The 26,836-nt window shown below is 36.2% G+C and overlaps 1 protein-coding gene across 1 annotated transcript in view; it reads left to right on the top strand.

Moving 5' to 3' along the window:
• Positions 1–26,836, top strand: part of CSMD1 (CUB and Sushi multiple domains 1) — a 1,094,767-nt gene that overhangs the window by 822,977 nt on the left and 244,954 nt on the right. The window contains exons 13-16 of the mRNA XM_071548449.1: positions 13,333–13,515; positions 15,185–15,511; positions 17,236–17,430; positions 21,644–21,782. Of these exons, the coding sequence (XP_071404550.1) occupies positions 13,333–13,515; positions 15,185–15,511; positions 17,236–17,430; positions 21,644–21,782 (844 nt within the window). The remainder of the gene's footprint in view (positions 1–13,332; positions 13,516–15,184; positions 15,512–17,235; positions 17,431–21,643; positions 21,783–26,836) is intronic.

Below are 26,836 nucleotides of genomic sequence, written 5' to 3'. Positions count from 1 at the left end.
GCCCCCCTCAGGCTGGGTGTGAAGGTGATAATGGCTCCCTGGGCAGCTGCTGCTAATGGCCCATTGACCTTGGGGAATGAATAGAGGGGGTAGAATACACAGCTTTGATCACCCCCACACAGGGTTAGCTGGTCCCTCCTGCTGAACTAGGACAGCAATTTTAAGTAACCAGCCTCTCTGCAGGAATAAGGCAAGAATTGATTAAATGATATGATAGCTGACACACTTTGGACTGTATTGATGCAGTCATAGAAAAATTTAGGTTGGAAATTACCTTCAGATCATTCAGTCTTAACAGTTAACTTAGCACTATCAAGTCCAAAAATTCTAATATTGATGTTTTTTAAGTACGTATATCTGAAGAAATGTGTGAATGATCTCTGAGAAGTCATAAGTTGTCTCTGAACTCAATAAACTTTAAAGAAAACATTGGCTTAGGAATCTTGATAAATATTTAATTTGTTTCTCTAAGGCAAAATGCAATATTATTGTAATTTTTCTTGAAGCAAATATTTATCTGGAATCTAAAAAAACGGTATGTTTTTTTACTTCAACTCTCACAGAGTTTTAAGTGAATATATATGCATAATGTCAGCAATTAATAGTTCTTTTTATGAAACAACACAGGATAATTTGATAATAAGAATTTACATTTCTTTTTTTTTGTTTAGTTTTTATTTATAAGCTGAAGAAAAAGCTAAAGTTACCCTAAGACACTGTACACAAAATCCTGCTTCAAGTTAAGACTTTATGGTAGTCTTAACAAATGTATGCATTTATAGATATATAAAATGCCTTTCATATATTTTTTTTACATTTGAAGCAATCTGAATAATCTTTCAGCTCAAAATACACCCAAAATATTTTGTACTGTTGTTGCCTTTTGTATGTATTAAAATACTTTGGATACCAGAAAAGAATTCAGTAAGTTATACATTAAAAAGTTTAAATAATATAGCTTAACTTATATTTAGTGTTATAATATATAAAAATCATGTTCTGATTTTCAAGATACACCCTGTCAAAAAAACTAGTGTTCTTTTGACTAAGCCAGTGATCAAATCTGAGGAACAGGAGTTACCTTTATTTTTTGAAAAATTCTTTTACATGTGCAAGGAGATGCTGAGGGATGTTAAAATTAACAAAGTAAAATAAATTTAAAATACAGATTTAGCTGAATAATGTAAGGGGTTTCCTTTAGTGACATTTTGACTCCTCATAACTGTAGCCTAATCTTCTTTGAAAGAAGAGTACAAATCCTCTGAGGTGGACTAAACTGAAGCAGTACAATGGTACACCTGAGTGAGTAGTTCTACTTGTCCATGTGGCTTTAGTGTCCTTAGTTATGTCTTTCTTTTAGTTAGGGAAAAGTGTGTGTGTGTGTACATGTGTGTTGTGGTTAAGTCCAGTAGGGACAAGAAAGGACATTCTTCACATTGCCTTTGAGAGGCAGGACTTGGTGGGACAGTCTTTTCATAGCTGAGATGCAAGCCTGCCTATAGGGCTGAGGGGAAGAGGGGGCAGAGATTCTCTGTCAATTGCTGAAGCTGGCAGACCAGGATATACACAGCTGGTGCCTCAGTGTCTGACCAGTCCTTTATGACCAGGGTTCTGATGTATGACATCAGTGTGCTCCATACAAGGCTTCACCTGCACTGTATTTCATCCAAATCCTTGGAGTCCTGATTATTGCCCGGATCACTGTAGACCACCTCTGCCACTAATTCCCAGTATGGTGTGTAAATATATTTAGTAGAGCTAGTGTATTAGAAATGCTGTACTGCAATTTTGTACAGTCCACATAAGGATATTTTTATATAGTAGATTCATTTTAGCTGTTATGCTTTTTAAAAGAGGTGGATTTTCTTGTTTATATGTATTTTTCCATGTTTTTAAGCTATACTAGATTCTTATTATTATCCCATTAAAATCCGTTATAGCTTTTAGGATTTTGGTGCCTATTGGTATGTTTTCCTTCAAGTAATTACACCATGAAAAGACAAAAGATGGTTAGGTTTGGGTCATTAAACAGTTTCTGCACCATTTTTGCCTTCATTATAGCATTTGTTGAATTTCTCAAATGTCATGGTTGATTCCTAAGCGCCAAATGGTAATAATTCCTAACGTCACATGATTTCAAGTGGAGAATTAAATTTAAACCTCAAATACCTTTGAAAACGCAATTATTACTGGCAGTTGTTACTAAAGTAAGATCTATGGAAAATATTAAGCAACAGTTGAAGATTTTAATTTCAATACATAGATGTCTATTAGTAAGATCTTCTGTAGAGAACTGATTTATTTCCGTAAAGAGTTCTTCAGAGTTCCTCAATACTTTTTTTCTTTCCCAAGTCCTTTCACCAACTGTGTGATTTATCTATTCAGCTCATAAACAGACATTAATTTCACACTTTGACTGAAATTCATTTGACATACGATCACCTCCACCTGTTACAAAGTCAACATATCCTCCAGAGCAACCTTTTTAAATTGCTCTTCTGTTTTATTAGCAATTTATATTAAAGGTGGTTATTGCTATTCAGATGATATAGTGGCTTATCTCTATGTTGCTATGAAATTTGAGAAAAACAAAAGTCTCTAATCTAAAACATTATCAAGAACAAATTTTAGATTTTGTGCATTTTATTTCTTATGGTATATATGGTAGCATATAAAACCAAAATCCATTCAGACTCTTTATTTTATGTGAAAATTGCTGAATTAGGTTAATGAAAAACTGCAATGTTATCTTTTTCTTCTGGGTCTGAAACTGAAAAACCAAGATGTTGAATGGGATTTTAAGGCTGAGAAGTGCAGTCTTAGTATGCAAAGTCAAATAGAGAGTTAATGGTCATGAAGACACTCTAACATGCTTCCGTGAAATTTCAGGCTTTTAATCACTCTCACTGAAAAGAACATATGAATTTTATTTGTTTGGGTTTTTTTGCTTTCTTGTATCTATGCTATCCCTGCATAATATTAACATGTACAGATAGGTATGGACCTTTTTGGTATGTTTATATGGAAATAGCTTCCAGACTGAATGCTAAGCTATGGGACTTCCTTTATTTGTCTGCAGAGTAGACAAATGTTATGTTCCTCTGGGAGGAAAAGGTCTCATTGCTAAAGACTTAGTCATGTTGGCATCTTTGGAAAGGAAAAGAAAGTTTGTCTTCCTTAATCAGGCACCAGAACTCAGATGGCCAAGGGAACAGGAGCCAACAAGGAAGAAGGCACAACAAAAAAATTGTAATCATAAAGATATAGATAAGAATAACAGGAACTTCTCTTTGGATGGAAAGGGTGCACATGCAATAAAGTCTCAAAGTTGATCAGAGAGAAAAACATTGAGATCTTGGGGAAATTGTGCATCACCAAAACCCTCTAAAAGTTGGTGGACTGAGTCCAGCACTGGAGGGCAGGATTTGTCTTGCAAGGCCAAAGTATGGGAGTGTAGGGCCTAAAGATGTTTTCTCTTTTTTTTTCTTTTATTTCGTTTTTCATCCTTCTGAATATTTTTGCAGTAATACTTCCTCCTTCTCACTTCTTTATTGAAAAATAATAAAGAAAAATTATTTGGATATCCACATTGCACTATTATTATGTTTGGAATGTAATGACCTTTTCCATTTCAAATACTATCTTTCTCCCACTTTAACCTTATCCATGGATAGGTTTCAAAGCAAACATTTTTGATTTGAGCACTTACTTCTTCTAAAACCTGCATTAGAAGCATACTGATCTTGAAGGTTCAACACTTGGTACCCCTTTTAGTCTTCCCTTTTGTTTTGTGAAACTCTACTCATCATTCATTGTCTTTAAAGAGGGGGCACACCCACTGTAAGGTACAAAAATAGATTCTCCTGGAAAATAAGGTCTCATCAATCATAAATTTTATTTTACAAAATTCTCAGCTGCCATAGGCTTGAAATTTTGTTGGGATTTTTGTTTTTGATTTTTTTAAATTTTTTTTTTAGTTTTGTTTTGGATTTTTTAAGAATATGAGAAAAAGCAGTGCTTATCTGGATACTTATGCATAAGAAGACTTGTACACCTATAATATATGTCACAGGACTACGGCACATTGAAAAGTCTATGACAATATGGTTTACCTATTTTTCTGTAATATTTGTGAAGCAAATTGTTAGGATTGGGCTAAAAAATATATATATTAAGCTAATTGAATCAGTTATATTGTCTAATGATATTTTTTTATTCACATTTATGCTTTGAAATATTATATCTAATTTAAATCCATTTAATGTGTGCTAAGTTAATTTTCTATCATTCCAATTCTTAATTAGAATGTCATGTGTCACTAATTAAAATGCCTGAAAGAAGTCCAAACATACTGTGTCAACCAATTTTATAATCCGAAAATCATATTGTTTGTATGACATGGCCGGTTTTCCATAAAACCATGTTAACTGATGGTAATTATATTTTTATTTTTTAGCCCTTTAGAAATAAACTCCTGTGTTGGCTGTTCCATTACTTTGCTTAGGGTCAGTGTTGGCTTTACAATTCTATTCACAGGATTTGCTTGTACTTGAAAAATATTGATAGCTAATTGATTTTCCTTTCTAGACAACTAACATGTTTTTCTTGTCAGGACTTAAGATAATTTTAGGTAAAGATATTCGAGGATATTCCAATCATAAAGGAAGATAAAGCATATCATTTTTCCCAGTTTGAGGGACAAATTATTTACAAGGGTATTAGTGTCATTTTTGTATCCTCTTTTCTCTACTTTTTGAGAGTCATTACATGTGACTTTACCCAATCATCTCAGGCCTCCCTTGTTCTCCAGAAGTTCTTGAAGATAAGTGCTAATAGTTCATCGACTGCTTCATTTTAAGTTCTTCAATGTAAATTTAATTAGGCCCTGTTCTCTTAAATGTGTCTACATTTTCTAAGTGGTCCTTAAACTATTCTCTTTCTATCCTGCCCTTCACTTAATTTTATTTAAACTTGTATAATCTAGATAAGACTTTTTTCTAGAAAAGTGAAAATGTTCTTTATTCTCCTTTTCTGCTAGCTATTTTTCACTCTTCATTTAAATGGTAATTCAATTCTACAGGTTCTGTTACTGCCTTTTGCCTTGTTCCATGGTTCATCTTTTCATGATTTTTGTCCTTATGTTATTCTGATAATTTCTTTGGCAGCTGCACTTCCTTTTTCTTATACTTCCTGTTTTCCATGATAGCATGTTAACTTGCTTTCCACATAACTTTGTGCTAAATTTTGTTCAAGGCACTGCTCAGCCTTTTTTGTACAGACAGGCTGTACTCAAGTAAAGCAAGATGAACGCTGCAATTTGAACAGAACCATGTTCCTTATAAAACAATAGGTAAAAAATCTACCATGAGACTGATAGCCAATAGCATGTTGACAAAAATAGATTTTTAAGGAAAGAATGTTGAATTACACAGTGATAAATCCAGAGAGAGAGAGAGAATCCAAGAATACTTTCTTTTTCCCGTGATCATGCCTCAAGTACTTCTTCTTTTACTCTCAGTAAGATTTTCTTCCGTGTATTTGTCCAACCATATGTCGTGCACATATATTTCACCTCCCCCCAAAAAAGAGCCTATTTAATTAACCATCAGTTCATCAGTAATTTTGGTCTTTTGTTTTCCACCCCTAGTTCTAATGTTGCCTTTTTTTTCAAATGGGGGAGCAGTACTACATTCAAAATTTAACATGCAAGTGAAATAGATTTTTGTGTGGTGTCAGAATACTATAATCAATTTTGTTCCTTGTTCCTTTGCCAACCACACTTAACAATTTCAATAGCTTACAGTTTCATAGAACTATCTTTACTGTGCCAGAGTTCCTGTTCCTGAGTCCTAAGTCAGAACCTATCATTGTGCCTGCAAACTCACAAAAATATTTATTTCCAGATTTTATTTTTCTACAATTTTTGATAATGAATTTCACCTGCTATATCATTACTTGGTTAGTACGTGTCATACATTGTTCTGCAACAAATGACAAAAAGCTTCTTCTTTATCCCTGTTCAAATTTGATCTGCATTTACACCTGGATGTGTAAATTTGGTTGTAAACAAGGCAACATTTTATTTTTCTGCATTCTCTGATAACAGATTTAAGTACATAGTAAATATTAAACTTGATACCTTTGTTGTAAAGAATTGATTTGTTTTCTGCTTTAACTGTTTTGTTGCTTTCAAGGATTTTTATAAGATATGATAAAATATGATGTTATTCCAAAAAGCCACCCGTATGCTATGATAGTGAACTGTTACCTTAAATGGACTTCCTATTAAAGTTTTTCATGTTGTTTTTCCATCTATCTGATTTTAAGGTCGTGTTTGTTTTTTAATATCGATAAAGAATGCAATAAGGTAGAAGCAGCAAAAATTAATCTACTGGATATGATCTGTGGTCTTTTTGATAACAGCAAGGACAAAACATTTCAGAGAAAATGTGAGAATCTCTCAGAATGCTGCTGGGAACTATATGATCTGTGAAGGAGGCCTTCTCTTTTTGTAGTTGGAGACTGATAATAAATTGCACTGTAAAATTTCTTTGAAGAAATTTACTGGAATAATGATGAAATTATGATCATCTATAAAATTATCATGTAAGGCCACCCTCTTTTTAGCTGTACGCCAACCTCATTTTAGCTTTAATAGCCACTTTTACAGTCCAATTATGTGCTATCTGAATTTTTTTTTAATTAGCTTCGATTTATCATTTTCTCTTTCAGTAGCTGTTCCTATGTTCCTTTTTGAGGAATCATACATATAATATCATTCCTTTACTGATGCCCTCTTCTGCAATCCGGAGAATATCTCTCGGTTTCTTCTCTTTGTGTAAGGTTTTCTTTGTATAAGGGTTTCTTTGGGTTTTTAAATCAGATTTCACTGCATCAGGTATTATGACTGTTAACACAGGGATGTATGAGGAATAAAAAGAAATAAAATAAATGACATTTTATTGTATTGGAAACATGAATTTCTTCAACCTCTTACATAAGAAATTACACATTTTGTTTGTTTTTTTTTTTTAAAAATTGGGTACCTGCGTGTGTGTGTTTGGTTGAACTGGCAAAATGCCGACTACCCAAACACAGAGTAAGAGTTCCTCTCACCTCGCAGAGAAAAGGGAAAAAAAAACTGGACAACTTAAAACAGGTTTATATATTTATACAGAAAGGAGAAAATTAAAAGTAAACTACAACATAACACACATCTACACAAGTTAGATGTAACAACAATCCTCTACCTCCCATCAAAAACAGATCTCATCACTCCAGATTCATAAAGCACCCCAAAAGATACTTAGCAAGGAAGAGAGAGAATAACAATAAAATGTTTACTTTCCTGAACTAAAACAAAATGCGACAGCAACAGCAAAGCCCAGCACAGCAGGACAGCAGCAGTATTCTGTCTCTACCTTGGCCATGATGGGAACTGAGAGAACTCCTCCTACTCTACTGTATTTATACTTGAGGTGATATCAGAATATGGTATGGAATACTATTGGCCAGAAGGAGTCAGTGTCAGCTGGCCTGACCAAGCTCAAGTCAGGTGATAATCCAAGGCCTACTCTGAAAACTAAAGCCTAAATTTAGGCCAGGCTAAACCCATAACACTGTGCCTGTTCCCAGATGCCCTTAACCTATCTTGACTATAGCTAAAATAATTATTATGGCATGTTGTCAAGTTAATTTGTTTAGGTTTTAAAGGTATTGGCTTCACCTTGCTGATAGAACTTGAAGTCCTGAAATTTATTTATGTATCTCCTATTTAAATAATGGATTTTTGCATAACCCACATTTGTTTAAAACACTAATTTAATTTGAATTTATGCATCTGAATTATTACTGTGTGAGGTTAATATTTATATTCCTCTGGTAAAATTTATATCCAGATTCAGATTTAGTGATGATTAGATAATTCACTTATCATATACACTAGAATTTTGGATAGTGTAAATGAAAACACAGTGACATTAAAAAATTTAGTTTTAACTCTGTATTTGTAATCTCATAACAAGAGAAAAAAAGGTAAATTACTACCAATTATAATAAATTCAAAAGCATAAAATCCTATGATCTGTGAATTATTTTATTATACACTTCAGATACCTGAGTCAAAGTAATGCAAAGACTTTTCATCCAAAAAAGACTTGACCTGCAATGGGACACCTTTCAAATAGTACTCATACTGCATATTTAGATGCTTCATATTGCTTTAAAATTGCCATATTTCTTCATTTGAAGGAAGACACATCAACAGGAATGCCTTTAATTAAATTCAGAGAGATATGATCTTATAATCAGAAATCTAATGTGTTATTCCTCTAACATTAAAGAAAGAATATTTTCTGAAACTGAGTAAATACTTCTAGTTCATAAACAAGAGGAAAAGTCTGTTTTCCCAGGCTACTGAGAGTACATGAAAGCAAAAAACAATCGCATAAGATCAGTGTTAGTATTTTGGTAACCAGAGAAAGCTGATGTTTAAATTCAAGCTTGAGCTCTAAAAAATGAGATCAAAAGAAGTCCAGCATTGAATGAGTATTGTCAAAGGGTTCCTTCAGGGAATTTTTCTCATCCTACCAACACAAAGGTTTGGGGAGTTTAAGTGCAGGGACTGAGAACAAAGGATTGGTTGGTGGTTCCAGATTTCAGCTGAATGGTGGAGTGGAGGTGAGAAAACAGACTCAATGCACCTGGGAGGGGGAGAGGTTTTTCCTGTGTGCTGGCTTCATTTCATTTGGGGCAGCTGCTGGGAGAGAGTCATTGTTTTGCTGAACTGGTGAGAGCTCCATCTGTCTCTGCTCTCACCTTCCCCTCTCCATCTCTGAGTACCAAGAAAGAGAGAGATCACACATGCTTCAGAACACACTGCAGAGCTTTTCTTTCTGGGGACTGACTTTGACTGCAAGGAGATTTTGGGGAATTACCACCACTCCTTAGCTCCCAGCATTTCCCTCTTTTGAACAAAGAACAAGGAGAGAAGGAGTCAGCTCTTCCCCCTACAGGAAAGGCTCCATCCTGCACCACGTGAGTCATTCATCCCCTCGTCTCTGCTTCACTGGGAAATGACTGAGAATTTGCCTCACAGCCAGCCGAGGTGTGACACTGACACTGTCCATAAATATAATTGCACCAGGAGGAACCTACAGTTTTTTGGACGGTTGTTGGGTTTTTTTGGTGCTGGGGGAGTAGTTTGCTCTGATCTGTTTGTAGTTATATCTATATACAGTAGTTAAGAACAGTTATCCTTCTTATATGCATTTTCTAATTAAAGTTTTGGTTGTTTTCTAAATTTAATAAGGGATGAAGTAGTTATTGAGGAAGAATCCTCTTCTCTGGTTTTGGTAAACATTTCAGTTTCCCTCAAACTAGGACAAGTACACAGAATAATCCTAAAAGAACAAGGCTTTAATTGCCATACTAAAATAGGTTACCAAGGATTTTATTTCAATGTTTGTCTTTTTAAGAATGTTTTCTATTCCATAAGAGTTCTCTAAGACCTCAGTTTCACCTGAACTGGTCTGAAGAATGTTCTGTTTTTTAACAAACTGATGTATAGACTCTGTAATTTATGAAACACAATGATTGGTGCATATGTTGAAACAATATGGACAATGACCAAATCAATGCAAGCTGAAAAAGTTCCAGAAAGGATAGTGAGGTAAAACACTATGCTAAATCCCAGAGGACAAAAAATTGTTGGAAACCATGACATGCCTACTACTCTAGATCTAGTTATAAATAAAATGTATTCTTTATGCATAAATATGAACTCCTGAATTTGGTCTTCTCTGTCTTCCCTAAGTTTTAGTTTGTTAATATATATATATAATGGAAATGTAACTTTTTACTAAAGAGAGTCATAGAATCATTTAAGGTTGTTGAGTCCAACCATTAATCCAGAAATCCACCACTAAATCATGACCCTAAGTGCCACATCTACGTGTCTTTTAAATATCTCGAGGGATGGCGATGCACCCACTTCTTTGTGCAGCCCATTCAAATGCTTAACAAGTCTTTCTGTGCAGACCTTAGAGCAGCCGTCCAGTACCTAAAAGGAGTCTACAAGAGAGATGTGGAGGGACTTTTCACAACAGCATAAGAGAAGAGGGAATGGCTTTAAACTAAAGAAGAGTAGGCTTAGATTAGATATTAGGAAGAAATTCTTTACTGTGAGAGTGGTGAGACACTGGAACAGGCTGCCCAGAGAAACTCTGGATGTTCCATCCCTGGGAGTGTTCAGGGCCAGGTTGGAAGGAGCTTTGAGGAACCTGGTCTAGTGGATGGTGTTCTTGTCCATGAAAAAGAGGTTAGTACTGGATGATCTTTAAAGCCCCTTCAAACCCAACACATTCTATGATTCTTGATGATTGTATGATGATTCTGGGAATTTAAATGAGTGGGTTTTGTAAATTTGAATAACTTTGGACAAGAAAACATTTCTGTTAGGGATATATAGTCTTCAATTGAAGCTTTGTGAGGATGTAGATTTCTAGACCTGAATAGAATTTTTCAAATTTTTTTTGTCAAAATGCAAATAAGGCATCCCCAGAAGTGTTTCATAAATATGTGATGTTTGCTGAATTATTTTTATGTTGAACAAACAAGCACAGACCTTGAAGGTTTAAATAAGAATAAAACTCATATATTTAATTTTGACATATTTTGTGAGTTATTTGGCTTTTCAATGAAAAATAATTTGATTCAAAAATTCCCTCTAATGTCTTTTAAGAGAGAATCCAAAATTTATCATTTATTTGTTTTAGGAGAAAAATTTTATTAAGTAATTTTCCAAAGAATAAAAATACTTTTTTTAACATGCTTGGTCTGAAAATAGTTTTTATGTTTTTAACTGTTTATTTTTCCTTGCAAATAAGATATTTACAAATCCAAATTATTTATCATGACAAGTAAAATGGAGCATGCTTGGATGAAGGGTGATGTACAAGGAGTAACAAAGTATTTCCTTAGTCTCCTAAGTTTAAACTTCATTATTCCTTCCTCACTAAGATCTTGGATCTGACTAAAGACATGTTATGGTAGTTTCCCACAAAAATAGAATTTTTAACCCATCAGAAAGCATAATTCATGGTAATTTCTGTTGAAATTTTTGGTTCACTGATTCATACCCTTCTCCTGTTGCTTGGTGAATATCCTGAGAGTTAGAAAGCATCCTGAGCTGTCTTCTGCCTCGCCAGGCAGTCAAGGGAGGTAGCTGTCCTGCTATGCTCTGCATTGGTGTGGCCTCACCCTGACTCCTCTATGCAGTTTTGGGAACCACAGTATAAAAAGGATATAAAAGCTATTGGATACCATCCAAAGAAGGGCCACAAAGATGGTGAAAGATCTAGAGGGGAATCTGTATGAGGAGCAACCAAGGTTTGTTCAATGCAGAGAAGAAGAGACTGAGGGAAGACCTCATTGAAATCTCTAGCTTCTCCTGAGGAAAAGCAGAGGGGCAGCACTGATCCCTCCTCTGTGGTGACCAGTGACAGGACCCAAGGGAATGTCCTGAAGCTGCACTGGGAGAGGTTTAGATTACATATTAGGAAATGATTTTTCAGTGGTTAGGCACTGGGACAGGCTCCCCAGGGAATGCAGCGTCAAGTCTGCCAGAGTTCAAGAAGCATTTAGACAATGCTATCAGGCCCATGGTGCAACTCTTGAGCCTGTCCTCTGCAGACCTGGGAGTTGGAGTCAATAATTCTTGTGGATTCCTTTCAACTCAGGATATTCTATGATTCTAAAACAACTGATTCTGCAACTGCTTTGACTTTATAGCTGGAATAGTTAGTCCTAATTTTCTCTTCAAAGTTTGATTCTAAGATTTCCAAAAAAACAATGTATACATCTTTTTATTCTGACGAGTAACCTGTTATGTTGTGAAATATGTGCCATACCTTTTTGAACATGCTTTGTCAGAGATCTGTTCATGATTGCTTTAAGAGTGTAAACATAGTGGATTGACTTGACCCTAAGATTAGCTCAGTTGGTTAAAATGTGGTTGTAGTAATGCCCAAGTCATGGGTTCAATCCCCTGTGTGGGCCATTGACTTGGACTTGGACTTGACGATCCTTGTGGGTCCCTTCCAACTCGGAATAGTCTTTGATTCACATATCATTGCGCTGTCATCCCATATCTTAAAATTTCTTTTGAAGTTGGTGTGTCAACATAAATTTCTACTAGGATTCAACAGTGGTAGATTTAACAATATTTGACAGCATATATTTTGAATGGCATGAAATTATCTTGATACTTAATACAATTCAGTGAGTTGAATTTTCTTGTTATCTTGAATGGTTCAGATTTCATACCTCGGAATTAGTTGTGAAATATTTAAATAACAAGAACTTCATCTCAACTTTCATTTGAATCAGATGTACATAATTTCATTACATATGTAGGAACACAGTTTATAGAACTAGAAGTGCTTTATTGTTACTTTTTCTGCTCAAAGGTAAATTAATTTAAAAGAAATCGCTTTAAATTTAATGGCAAGGAAATGGAGCCTTCATATTCTGATGGGCAGCCATGTGTATAGCTTTTTGTAAGATGATTCTATTTCAGGCAACTGATATGTATACTTCCTTTCCTCATATTTATGTTATTAATAATTTTCATAAGACTTGAGTTTTTTATAGTCTTATTTTGTTTATGTAGATTCAAGATTTAAAAATTAAGTTATTTAAGTAGCAGACCTTCTAGAGGATATGTATCATGTATAATACAAAACATTAATTTATTTTCAGCATAACTGAATGCAGCTGGGAAAAGCCTGGCTTAATTTGAAGGATGAGATTAAGAAATAATTCCTCGGGGTTTTTTAATTATATTTTAGTTCCTAAACTGAAATTCATTGACTTTATCAGTAAATTATATACCTTTAATCATATTGCTAATAGGCTTGTAAGTGGAATTGCAGATGGGAGAGTTAAGATATTTTTACTACTACCAGTGCTAGAAAATCAATCTAAACATAGTATGTCTTGATAGGTAGAATGGAGACTATGGCTTTATAATTTTAACTTCAAATATGCTGTAATTCAGTGCAGTCATCAGTTAAACATGAATATTTTGTTATCTTCAGCAATGCAGCAATGCAGGCATGGAAGCTATTAGCTTGTGAAACGACTTTAGATACTTAGTCATCTTTGAGGCAGTTACTACTGCTAGAGGTAGCAATTACCTCTAGTTCACTTTCAGCCATAAATATTAGTTTCATGTGTAATGAGAAATGTTTTGAAAACACTTCTGATACTGACTTATAAATTGCTTGAAAATAAATTTACCTTATTATTGCATTTGAATTTTTTTGTATTCAGAAATTGAGAAAGGAGGTTGTGGAGACCCTGGAATTCCATCATATGGAAAAAGGACTGGCAGCAGTTTTCTGCATGGAGACACACTCACCTTTGAATGTCAAGCAGCTTTCGAGCTAGTGGGAGAGAGAACAATTACATGTCAACAAAATAACCAGTGGTCTGGCAACAAACCCAGCTGTGTTTGTAAGAATTATTATATTTTTCTGTATTATTTTCCTGACCTTAGCCTCTTGCTTTTCTTAGCATTTGTGACTACTCAACAGGAAGACTTTTTCAGTCACACTTTTTTAGTTGGCTCAGTAGCTCATTTATGGGGAACATCACATAGGACTATTTTTAGTATCTTCTTTCCCATCATTTTGTATGTAATTGAACCACTTAACACTCTTAATGGAGATGTGTGTTGAAGTAAACTCTAAATGAGTGATTCCTAGTAGCATGTGTGTTCAAAAGGACTCTGAGGCACACACACATTTCATTTGGGCAGTGCAAAGCAGCCTGCAGATCCATGTAAGAAAGGATTGGGATTTTTCTGGTGATGTACTAAGAAAGCATGAAAATTAATATAAGGAATTTAAGAATATCCAACATAGAAAAATATTAGGTAATATCCTTAGTTTGTGAATTTTGTTTTAAATATTAAATATATTTATCATTAAGTTTGTAGGTGGATTTAAAAAGAGAGGGTGGTTGATTAGGTTTTCGGGGGCTTTTTTGTGGGGTTTTTGATATTTTTTTCACTTTTTTTTTTCTTCTCCAATGGTAACATACAGAAAATATTTCTAGTATGCAGGTATATTAGGCTCTTCACTTCTACAGTTAAATTTTCTTATAAAGAATCTTACAATACAGTACTGGATTTAACAACTATAACAACCTTAGTGAGGTGTCCAGTTCTATTTGGTCACATATATTTTGAAGTTCTGTTGCTACAGAACTTAAGCTGAGCAAGCTCGGTCTGGACAGGAATAATTCTCTGTATGCCTTGCAATGCTAAAATGTGTCTAAGTAAGTAAAGCCTGGACATAGAGACAACTGCAAGTCCCTTTGAAGACAGAAGTTGCATTTCTTTCTGGTGCTATATTGCATTGGATCAATATATTAGTTTCTGTTGACAGTGGTGTTAGATATGCATGTACACTATGAATAAGCATAGAATCTATAACATCTATTCACATAAACTGAGTTCGGTTTGACACACTGAAAGAGCTGAGTTGTGGTTATCCTTTGTGTTCACTGATAGGCAGTGAGTGTTTCTCTCTCTGAATATACTGTACTTTTGACTAAAGTACCAGTCACAAGCTCATGACTGAAATCAGTTAGAAAATGTCCTGATGAATGTTGGTTCAAAAGAGTGAAAAAGGAGAATATCTATGAATCATTTTTGGTTTTGCTTTGTGCAATAAAAGGGAAAATAGGATAAAAAAATCTCATACTATATACCGTTGAGATTCATGTCTAAATTTCTACTATTTGCATCAGCATGAATGTTGTATACTGCAGACAAAACTGGCCCTTGTGCTTGTTTTTTTTTATTATTAAATACACTTTCATGTATATTCCCCTCGGAGAAAAAAAAAAGGAGGCTGCATTTTCATTTTGGAACAAACCTGCCAGTTTTTTGCAAATTTTGATACATCAGGTATTACTTTTGCTTTCTTTGGCATTTGCTACATGTGAATCTTTTGCAGGCCCTGCTGCAATTACTTAAACTTACTTGGGGAAATAATAACATGTTTTTAGGTTCAGGCTGAAAATCATCCTTTTTCATAAGAATAAAAATAATATAAAGGCAAGCATTTATCATGTCTGTGGATAACATTTTGAGAATGTTTTTTGTTTTTTCCTTTAGTCTCATGTTTCTTCAACTTCACCACACCATCTGGAATTATTCTTTCTCCAAATTATCCTGAGGAGTATGGGAACAATATGAACTGTGTTTGGTTAATCATCTCAGAGCCAGGAAGCAGAATCCATCTGATTTTCAACGACTTCGATGTAGAACCTCAATTTGACTACCTTACAGTCAAAGATGATGGGATTTCAGATTTACCACCTCTTGGCACATTTTCTGGCAATGAGGTCCCTTCTCAATTGGCTAGTAGTGGGCACATAGTAAGACTTGAGTTTCAGTCAGATCACTCTACCACTGGAAGAGGATTTAATATCACTTACACAAGTAAGAACCCCTTTTCTTCTATGCCTAATCTTATGCTATCTTTCTTCATCGGAATGACAAAAGTAGAACATATTTATAATATGGAAGTAAATTGTGATGCTTATATAATTGCATTCTTTTCAACTCTGTTCCTGGTATTCATTAGTTTGTTTGAATCCTTATAATTTATTTATTTTATTTGTGATAATGCTGAAGAATTCCCTTCATTCGCTTCATATTCCCTTTTTGGTTGACACTGGCTAAATGCAGAGCACATAAGTGAGTACAAGTAATTCAGATCAAAGCATCCATTCCAAGTAATTTAATACACTTCTCAATGGAACCATAAGGAATAAATTCACAAAGATGCTATGTACTGAGATGTTAATCTGAAAAGCATAGAAGTAAAGAAAGTAACTATGCTATCACTGCAAAAAAATAGTTCTGGGATTCTGCTTTACTTTTGAATTTTTTTCTTCCAGTCTGATGGTGTAGTATCTAAGAATACAGATCCCTAAGAACAGAGATCTCTTTTTTGGGTTACATGTAATAGTAACCCCTGTGGTTTTTCTAGAACATACCTGGCCTGATGCAGAATTCTTTCGTATGAGTGAACTAATTTAGAATCATTCTCTCTGGATACAGTTCTGTAAGAATTTTAAGAATATATTATCTCTGAGAACACAATTTCTAAAGCTGCAACTAAAATTTAGTTGCAACTGGCCAACCAGTTTAAAAGTTGCTAAATGTAGACCTACCAGCCACACTGATGTAGAGAGCTACTAAAAGCACAGGTCTTTCCCATTTGGGAACCAGGCTAGTAAACCAGATAGCCCTCTGTTTTGTTTATATAAAAATGTATTACTTAACAGTACTCTCAATTGAAAACTCTAGTAAGTGTCATCATGTAAAAAACATTAGTAGAGTTGTCATAGACCACTAACTCTCCTCAAAGTTTTATGAGTCATTCAAAGACATTACTTAAATGGGGATTATTTTTAGCTGAAGAGACTATCTTCTAAGATTTTAGGAGTTAATTGGCAATGAAGTTGTGTTTGAGACTTTTTGCACTCTTCCTGTATTGTATCAATTAAGATAATCAAATAATAGTGTTTGTGAACAAGGATGAATTATTTAGAAAGATGCCCACATAAAGCTGAAATTCATTGATTTCAAAACTTTTAAGTCTTAGATGCCTAAATTGGTCCTTTGATTTTACAGGGAAATTTTGTATTTTTTGTTCTTTGAAAAGTAGCAGGAAGAGAAAAGAGGAGGCCATTTCCTCTTGTTCTACCATTTGTTACTTGTGAGAAGAGACCAGTACCCATCTTGCTACAACTTACTTTCATGTAGTTGTAGGGAGTGATAAGGGCTCCCTTCACCCTCCCTTCCTTCAGGTTAAACACTTCTGGTTCCCTTATGCTACGTACAAAACAGCTGGATTTTTTTCAGAGGAAAATTTAGGCAAATTGTTCATGTGTATGTAAGCCACATATATGTAAAAAGCTTCCAAATTCCACCCATGTCATCTGTGTGAATGTCACTGGATTTAAAGCTGACTTTTTATTGAGGAATTTTCTATACTTTGAATTATATACTGCTGTGTAATATATGTTATGTATTACTGTATTACAGTTGAAGTATTATTCTCCTCCTCAAATGAAAGAGACAATTTAAATGGGAGGTTGTTGTTAATACTATTACTGTCTTTATTATTGCTAACATTATTACTATGTTTTTATCAGCCTTTGGTCAGAATGAGTGCCATGATCCAGGCATTCCTATAAATGGGAGGCGTTTTGGAGACAGATTCCTTCTGGGAAGTTCTGTTTCCTTTCACTGTGATGATGGCTTCATGAAGACTCAGGGTTCTGAATCCATAACCTGTATTATGCAAGATGGAAATGTGGTATGGAGCTCCACTGTCCCACGTTGTGAAGGTAAGGGCACAATCTTTTCTTTGCACCTACAGTTTGAATAATGACACTATTTAGATCTAGCTTACTTTTTACATTTTGCACATAAATAAGACTGTTCTAGATGAAGTTGTTAATTCATCTTATTTTAACACTCTTTCAGTCAATTGAGAAACAAGATAGCTTGCTTTTATATTCTTGGAATAAATTGACATTCTAAAAATCTTGCTGTTGTTTTCAAGTTCTCGTCACCATCATTACTCAGTTATGAGTTATAACTGCTGTAACAGTTTTGGCTGTAGCATATTGAAGAACATAATTATCTATCACACAGAAAGGGAAGTAAAGCTTCTATTTAAAAGTCTTTTTTGAAAGCTTACCCCTTTAATTTTCTTAAAATGAAAGTATACTTGAATCTCTGTCTGTAACATTATAACCTCCAGTACATTTATTCCAGCAAAATACACTGAAATTCAGAGCTATATTTCCTATTAGTTATATTACCCAAAATTTCCAAATGTATTTGCTTGTTCTCTCCTAGGTGAATAAACTGACTAAGATGATGTCTACTTACATTCAAATGTCTATTTAGAATGAAATACAGTGAGAAGATGAAAAAAAAAAAACAAAAGAAAAAGTAGGCTGATTCCTTCATACATAACAGGGATGGGTCCTTAGGCACGGCAGATGAGTGCATTTAATAAACAACAAGATTGTTTCCTACAAGTAATGTTTAAAAGTCTTTATCTTTTATTAAACAATAGATATATAGACAGATACCAAATTAAAGTATATTTTTTGAGGCACTAATCCAAACCTTGTAATTGTGAATATCACACCTTCATTAATTTCAGTGTCATTACAATAACTTAAGGGTCTGGATCATATCCCTTTCTTGGTTTTTGTAATTTGGGCAATTTGACAACTCATTTCTCATAAGACTATACATTTCAAAGAAAATTTAGAAATACTGAAAAAACCCCAAACATTTTAGCAGCCTTTTGGAAGTAGTATATCTGAACCTAGTTTTTGTACTAGCAGGATTTCTTTTCCTATTTAATGCATGTTACACAGTGGGCCCATTTTTTTGTTCCTTTGGTTTGTTTTTTATGCCTAGAGCAAACCCAGCCCACACCCAGGCAGGGAATAGCATGTTGTTTTTCATCAAAAGATTTTTTTCATTTTCAAACTCTATACAAAGTTGTTAAAGTATTCAATGTAATCTTTTTGTAATTTTATTTCTGCAAATGCATAGATAAAGGAACAAGATGAGCCTTTTGAGGAAAAAAAAAGATAGAAAATATACTTGCAGAAATTATTTTTCAGAAAATACATAGCTATCACTGACTTATCCTTTCTTTGAACCTTATAGGATATTTACTTAGTTTTAATGAGGGAAGGATTAAACTAAGACTGATTTTGGGTCTTTTTTTTAAGATTTTCGCTATTGTTTGGATATTTTATGGAAGGAAGTAGTTACATTTAGGATGTGTTCCTTTCTCATGTGGATTCTCTTAATTGAGCTTTTGGGTTTAGTTTATAGTATGGACTTTGCTAGTTAGTTTAGAGATGATTTAGTTTGCTTCTAATCGAATTGTGAGTAACTGTTGTTTTTTTTGTTGTTGCTCTGCTCTGTGTCTTGGTATTTGTAATATTCTCTATAGGCAACACCTGAAATACATGAAGTGATGCACAGGAAGTGTTATAGTCAGGTGAAGATCAAGAGTCTTCTAACTTTTCTTGTTTATAATATGACAAAATTTAATTTAAAAACCCACCATGGAATACATTTCTTGCTTCATTCACTATACACATGTAGGGTAAATTACATTTTCTTGGCATTTCATTTTGTTTCAGAGACAATTACAATTCAGTGTGTGTGTTTCATGGTTTGTGGGTTGCTTTTATTTCTCACTTAAATCTGGAAAAACTTCCTACAGGCAAATGCAAGTCATACATGAAATCAAATGACCTCTCTGATTATATTTTTGGTGTTGTTAAAAACATTGACTCCAAAGTAGGCATATTAATTTACTACTCGCAAATTCATGTTGCCATCCATTTCTATATGGCATAAAATGTTTTTCTATCACTAATTAGAGAAACAGAAGAAAAGTGACAAGATTTCTTGCACTGAAATATGGAATTTTCTGATAATGCTACCACAGACTACTCAAAGAAAATACAAATGATACTAAGATAAATTTACCTGACCTTGCAAGTGTTCCTGTGTTAGACTGCTTCATAGTCTTTGGTAAAACATAAGATCCCAAAGCCCTGTGCTATGACAGCTTAATCTTTTAAGGGACTCATGTTTTCCAAATTTTGTTCTGCATTTTTGCTGTTGTTTAATCCTACTCCAAAGTTGTTTGATTCTACTCTGAAAAATGTTCCATGTCTAGCCCCGTTATTTTAATAACCTTCTTGCAACACTTTTTTTTAAGTTTTTGTGGAGGAGGATCAAGTTGAGAACATTTAAGCAAATTTGAGATACAGGAATGGGCTTGATGGGATGCACCCAGGAATTCTGAAGAAGATATCCAGTGACATCACAAGGTCACTCAATATCTTGGAAACTGACTTATCCCAGGAAGATTCCTGAAGACTGGGAGAATGCAAATTCCAATCTTCAAGATTGGATAGAAGGAGTATCTGAAGAACTACTGGTCTCATCTCGATCACTGGGAAAGATGATGCAGTGATATTCCTTGAAACCATTTCCAAACAATGAAGAGAAAGATGGTGACTGGGAGCAGTCAACATGGATTTATGAAGAGGAAATCATGCCTGGCCTACCTGATAACCTTCTGCATTAAGATGACCAGCTTGATGGATGAGGGGAGAGTAATAGACATTTTTTATCACAATTTTCATAAGGTGTTTGAACACTTTGTCATACAGGATTCTCAATGATGACCTGGTGAAGTGTAGACTCAAGAAGTGAGCAATGAAATGGACTGAAAACTGACTGAACTGTTGGGCTCAGTGGTCAGTGGCATGAAGTCCAGCTGGAGGCTAATTCATAGTGGTGTAGCCCAGGGGTCAACTCCATGCCTAAGACTGTTTGAAATCTTCAGTAATTAACTGAATGCTGGGTCAGAGTGCACTCTGAGCAAGTCTGCAGATGATAGAAAACTGGGGGTGAAAGACTAATGCTCCATATGTTTGTGCTGCTGTTCAGAGGGACCTTGACAGAGAGGCAGGAGAACTGGACTGAGAAGAAATGACAAGTCCTTACCATCTGTTCAGCATTGGTGAGGCTATGTCAGAAATGCTTTGTGAAGTCTTGGGGTCCACAGTACATGAAAAATGTGGATACACTGCAGTGAGTCCAGTGAAAGGTCACAAAGAGGATTGAGGACTTAGAACACTGGTCATATAAGAAGAGGCTGAGAGAACTGAGCTTGTCTCCACTGGAGCAGAAAAGGCTCAGGACTCAAGATGGATCTTATCAATATGTATAAATACCTGATGGGATGGTGTAAAGAAGGTGGAACTAGACTCTTCTCAGTGGTGTGCAGTGACACACTGCAAGGCAGTGAACGCAAACTGAAATACAAGAAATTCTGTTTAAACATAAGAAAAACTCACTGCAGGAGTGATCAAACACTGAAACAGATTGCCCAGGGAGTCTGTGAACTGTCTGCCTTTGAAGGGAGGGCATAATTCTGGCTAGACATGGTTCTGTGCAATCTGCTGTATCGACTAGGAAATGGACTAGATGGTTTCCAGACATCACTTCCAACTTAAACCATTCTAAGTTTTGATGGAATATTTATAACAATCAGTTCATTGAGCTCAATGATTATTCAGAAAGGTGGAATAGTACAGTGATAATAATTACTTGGAACAATTTGCCTGATATTTACACAAAATGTGAAACCATACTGGATCGAAAAAATTGAGGTTTTTATTTTTGTTTTTGTTTTTTTTAATGATATAATGTACTTCTTGGCAAAAGGAAGACTGGCATAATGAAGAACCCTTCTCTGTATGTTAAGATATGTGTAGAGTAATGAGCTATGATAAGGTACATTGCAGGGCTTATGGTTCTGAAGAAAACCAAGTGCTTATAATATAACATAGAAAATTTAGTTATGTTGCACTATTAAAACTAACTATATTAAACTTATATTTTCCATGCTTTTTAATTCAATTTTTTTGCAGGTTCTTTGAATATATAATGTTTATTAGAAATACTCTGTATGATACAAGAATAAATGCTGTTTTCTTTCAGCACCATGTGGTGGACATTTGACAGCATCGAGTGGTGTTATCTTACCACCGGGGTGGCCAGGATATTACAAAGACTCACTTAATTGTGAATGGGTGATTGAAGCAAGACCAGGACATTCCATTAAGATCACTTTTGACAGGTGAGAATTATAAAGCCAAACAAGAACTAAGGTATGAACATGAATATTTGCTTTAATATTGAAGAAGAAAAATATTCTTTAAGACCTCAAACCACCAAAAGGAATTTCAATGCAACACTCAATATTCTTCAAGTAGTTGTGTTGTCTTTATTTGCAACACTGGAGAGGTTGGAGAGGGATTCGAGTTAATGGTGAGTTGAATATAAATCAAAAGTGTTCCTTGGATTCTGAAAAAGCCAACCATGTTCTGGGATGTATCAAAAAGCACAGCTTGCTGGTCAAGAGAGGTGATTGTCCCATCCTAGACTGCTCTGCTGTGGTGTCACCTCTAGTACTGTGTGAAGTTTTGGGTACATCAGTGTAAGATCAAGGAGATCAAACAATAGAGTGTGTGCAGAGGAGAATGACCAAGATGGTGAGAGGTTTGGAAGGCAAGACTTAAGATAAGTGATTGAAGTCACTTGTTTTTTTCAACTTGAAGAAGGTTGAAGGATGACATCATGACAGTCTGCAACTTAGGGGGCAGTGGAGTGGGAGGTACTGATCCGCTCTCTGGTGACCAGCAATAGGACAGAGGAAATGGAATGAAGCTGTCAGGGGAAGTTCAGATTGCACATTAAGAAAACGTCCTTCACTAAGATGGTGTTCAGTCACTGGAACAGGGGCCCATGGGAAATGGTCATGGCACCAAGTGTGTCAGAATTCAGAGAGTGTCTGGACCATACTCTTAGTCATATGGTTTAATTTTAGGTAATCTTGTGAGAAGCAGTGATTTGGACTTGGTGAGTCTTAAGGGTCCTTCCAACTTGAGATACTCTTAAGATTCTGTGATTCTAGTTAAGAGTTTATTAACATACTAATATACAGATAATAAGGGAGGGCAGGGACAGATGGCATTATAGTGGAAGTCTGCTACAAGGCCACTCAACAAGGAAGACAAACAGAAGACACCCTCTATAGACAAGTAGGAGCAGACTCATAAGCTTGTTTGTGATGCCTGAGTCAGAGAGTTAACAACTCCTGGCTCTAACAGGGGTCTTCAGCCAACCCAACACCTGCTGGAGGGACAGCACAGCAGTGCATAACCACTTCAGGAGGTTCCTGGATGCATCGATAACTTCCATTGTCAAACGATCGAGGAGCCATATACTGGACATTGTTCTCACCAGCAATGTGGGGAATGTGAAACTGAAGAGCAGCCTTGGCCTCAGTGACTATGAAGTGGTAGAGGTCAAGATTCTTCAGGCAGTGAGAAGGGTCCACAGCAAGCTCACTACCCTGGACTTCAGGACACCAGACTTTGTCCTCTTCAGGGATTCACTTGGTAGAGCACTAGAGTGAAGAAGAGCACAAAAAAGGTGGTTAATAGTCAAAGATCACCTCCTCCAGGCTCTTGAGTGATGTATCCCAGCAAAGAGGAAGTCTGGTAAAAATGCCAGTAGGCCTGTGTGGGTGAATGAGTAGCTCCTGGAAAAACCCAAACATAAAAACAAATCCTACAGAGGATGGAAGCAGTGAGAGGTGGCCAAGGATAAATAAATGGTCTGTGGTCTAATCCAGGCCTCAGATTAGGAAAGTTAAAGCCATAATAGAATTTAGCCTGTCTGAGGACATCAAGGACAAGAAGGAAAAAGTTCTATAAGTACTTTGGTAGTAAAAGAAAAACTAGGGAAAATGTATATCCTCTCCAGAAGAAAATGGAATGGCACATTACCTAGAATATAAGTAGTCAATGACAATTTTGCCACAGGCATCACAAGTAACTGCTGCAGCCACACTACCCAAGTCACAAAAGGTGAAGGCAAGAACTGGAAGAATGCAGAACCACTTGCTATAGGAAGAGAGGTCAGAGACCAACTAAGGAATCTGAAGGTGCTCATGTCCATGCCATCTGGTAAGAGGTATCTTTGGGGTGTGATGGTGTGCATCCCAGGGCCAAGCCACTCTCCATCATCTTCCAACAGTCCTGACTTTCTGGGGAGGTCCCAGATGACTGGAAGTCGGTGAATGTCACTCCAATTCACAAAAAGGGCTGCAAGCAGGACCCTGGCAACTACAGGCCCATCAGCTTGACCTCAGTGTCTGGCAGGGTTATGGAGCAGATCATCCTGAGTGCAATCACACTGCACCTTCAGGATGGACAAGGGATTAGACCCAGCCAGCATGGGTTTAGGAGGGGCAGATCCTGTCTGATCAACCTGATCTCTTTTTACGATCAGGTGACCCACCTGGTGGATGAGGGAAAGGCGGTGGATGTGGTTTATCCAGACCAGCAAGGCCTTTGACACTGTCTCCCATAATATACTCCTGGAAATCTGGTAGCCCATGGCTTGGACAAGTGTACCCTCTGCTGATTTAGGAGCTGGCTGGAGGGTCAGGCCCAGAGAGTGCTGGTGAACGGAGCTGCATCCAGCTGGCGGCCAGTCACCAGTGGTGTTCCCCAGGGGTCTGTGTTGGGTCCAGTCCTGTTTAACATCTTTATTGATGATTTAGATGAGGGGATTGAGTCCATCATCAGCAAATTTGCTGATGACACCAAGCTGGGAGGGAGTGTCAACCTGCTGGAAGGCAGGAGGGCTCTGCAGAGGGATCTGGATAGACTTGAAAGATGGGCTGATTCCAGTGGGATAAAGTTCAATAAGGCCAAGTGCTGGGTCCTGCACTTTGGCCACAACAACCCCCTGCAGCGCTACAGGCTGGGCACAGAGTGGCTGGAGAGCAGCCAGGCAGAAAGGGACCTTGGGGTACTAATTGACAGGAAGCTCAACATGAGCCAACAGTGTGCCCACGTGACCAAGAAGGCCAATGGGATCCTGTCCGGTATCAAAAATAGCGTGACCAGCAGGACCAGGGAAGCGATCCTTCCCCTGTACTCTGCATTGGTGAGGCCACACCTTGAGTACTGTGTTCAGTTCTGGGCCCCTCAGTTCAGAAAGGATATTGAGGTGCTGGAGCAAGTCCAGAGAAGAGCAACAAGGCTGGTGAAGGGACTGGAGCATAAGTCCTATGGGGAGAGGCTGAGGGAGCTGGCGTTGTTTAGCCTGGAGAAGGGGAGGCTTAGAGGTGACCTCATCACTCTCTAGAACTACCTGAAGGGAAGTTTTAGCCAGGTGGGGGCTGGTCTCTTCTCCCAGGCACTCAGCAATAGGACAAGGGGGCACAGGCTTAAGCTCTGCCAGGGGAAATTTAAGTTGAATATCAGAAAAACATTCTTTACAGAGAGAGTAATCAGGCATTGTAATGGCCTGGCCAGAGAGGTGGTGGATTCACCATCTCTGGAGGTTTTTAAACTGAGATTGGACGTGACACTGACTGCCATGATCTAGTAAATGGATTGAAGTTGGCCCAAGGGTTGGACTTGATGTTCTCAGAGGTCTTTTCCAACCCAGTCGATTCTATGATTCTATGATGGATGAAATGCCTAAACCACTAGCCATCATCTGAGAAGTCATGTCAGTCCAGTGAAGTTCCCACTGACTGGAAAAGGGGAAGCATAATCATATCCTGGGCTGCAATAACAGAAGCATGGTCAACAGTTTGAGGGAGGTGATTCTCCCCCTCTGCTCTATTCTTGTAAGACCCTACACGATGTACTGAATTGAGGTGTGGGGCCCCTAACATAAGGACATGGAACTGTTAAAGTGAATCTTGAGGAGGGCCACAATGATGATCACAGGGCTGGAGCACCTCCTCTATGAAAACAGGCTGAGAGCATGACAGCAAGTCATTAGAACTCTTAGATAGCCGTTGTGAATGAGTACAAAGTTGAGGTAGCTGAACAGTTGAAATTTGTGTGCAACTGTGCTTTCACAACTGTCTTGATGCTTGTGCACTTCAGTAACTTCATCTTTCAAATCATTCATGGAGATCTCAGGAACTGCATACTGGATAACTACTACGAAAACTGTACCAGAGTATAGCACTAGTGGAATCAAGGATAAATGCAATTACTGGGGAAGTGTCAATATGGCTTTCATAGAAGAAATCCTATCTCAGAAACCCATTGGAATTCTTTGATGGCATAAGGAAGCATAGGAAAATGTTCAATACTTTACCTGGGTTTTTAAAATGCAAGTTTTATATCTATTAAAAAGGTTAAGCATCATTTAAATACAAGAAGGGACATTATATGAATAAAACTTAACAGTTGATTAAAGTCTCACAGTAGATGTTCTGCAGAGATCTGTACTAGTAATTGAATTTATCAATTAATTGACAAGTGCAATATCTTGTCAAATATTTTGTCTAGTATGGGGAAAATAGAACCCTTTTGCACTTTGCTATATGACTTGCATCAAAGATACAGCTAACAGAATGAAACATTGGACAAATGGTATATCCATAATGTAAATTATCTCACTCTTGAGCTAATAAGGCTTTAATTTTGCTAGATAAATGTGCCTTTCCAGAGTCCTTATCAACTTTCCAGAAGCAGCAGCAAATGACTGCCTGACCGTATGATCATTGTACCTCTAAACATTTTGCATTTCACATTTTGACTAATGCCTGGAAGGGTAACACAAAAGTAAAATCTAATTGATTCAAGTTTTAAGGAAAGGAGCTAGAAGGTTAGCTGCTGACTGAAAGATTTCTGTTACTTTGAGTATTGATAAAAAATCACTGAATAATATATGCAACAAACCTCTTTATTTAAAACTTAGTTAACTGTATGAAGAATAATATAACAGCATTCTTGAGGTATTTTAAAAATTATTTGTGTACATTAATATCCTACCTTATAATATATAAGTAAACTAATAACCATTAAAATAAATGAAAAAAGCAAACAAAAAGTAAATCTTAATTATGTGCTTTCAGTAGCGATGAAGAACTTCCAATAACAGATAGTCCTGATTTATCATTTTAGTGACAATGCAGACTGAAAAAATTCCCACACAACCCAACAACAAACCTATCTCAATTCAAAAAACAACTCACTGCCTCAAACCCTCAGAAACAGATAAGTGAATTATAAATTCATTTCTGAGTTTGAGATAAGCAAGAACCTACTGGGAATAAAGATCATTGTAATGGGTAGCAATTCCTATAAGGAG

Source organism: Pithys albifrons, chromosome 2 (genome assembly GCF_047495875.1).
Source record: "Pithys albifrons albifrons isolate INPA30051 chromosome 2, PitAlb_v1, whole genome shotgun sequence".
NCBI lineage: Eukaryota > Metazoa > Chordata > Aves > Passeriformes > Thamnophilidae > Pithys > Pithys albifrons.
The sequence above is the reverse complement of the archived record's forward strand: the minus strand, read 5'-3'. Positions and strand labels throughout refer to the sequence as shown.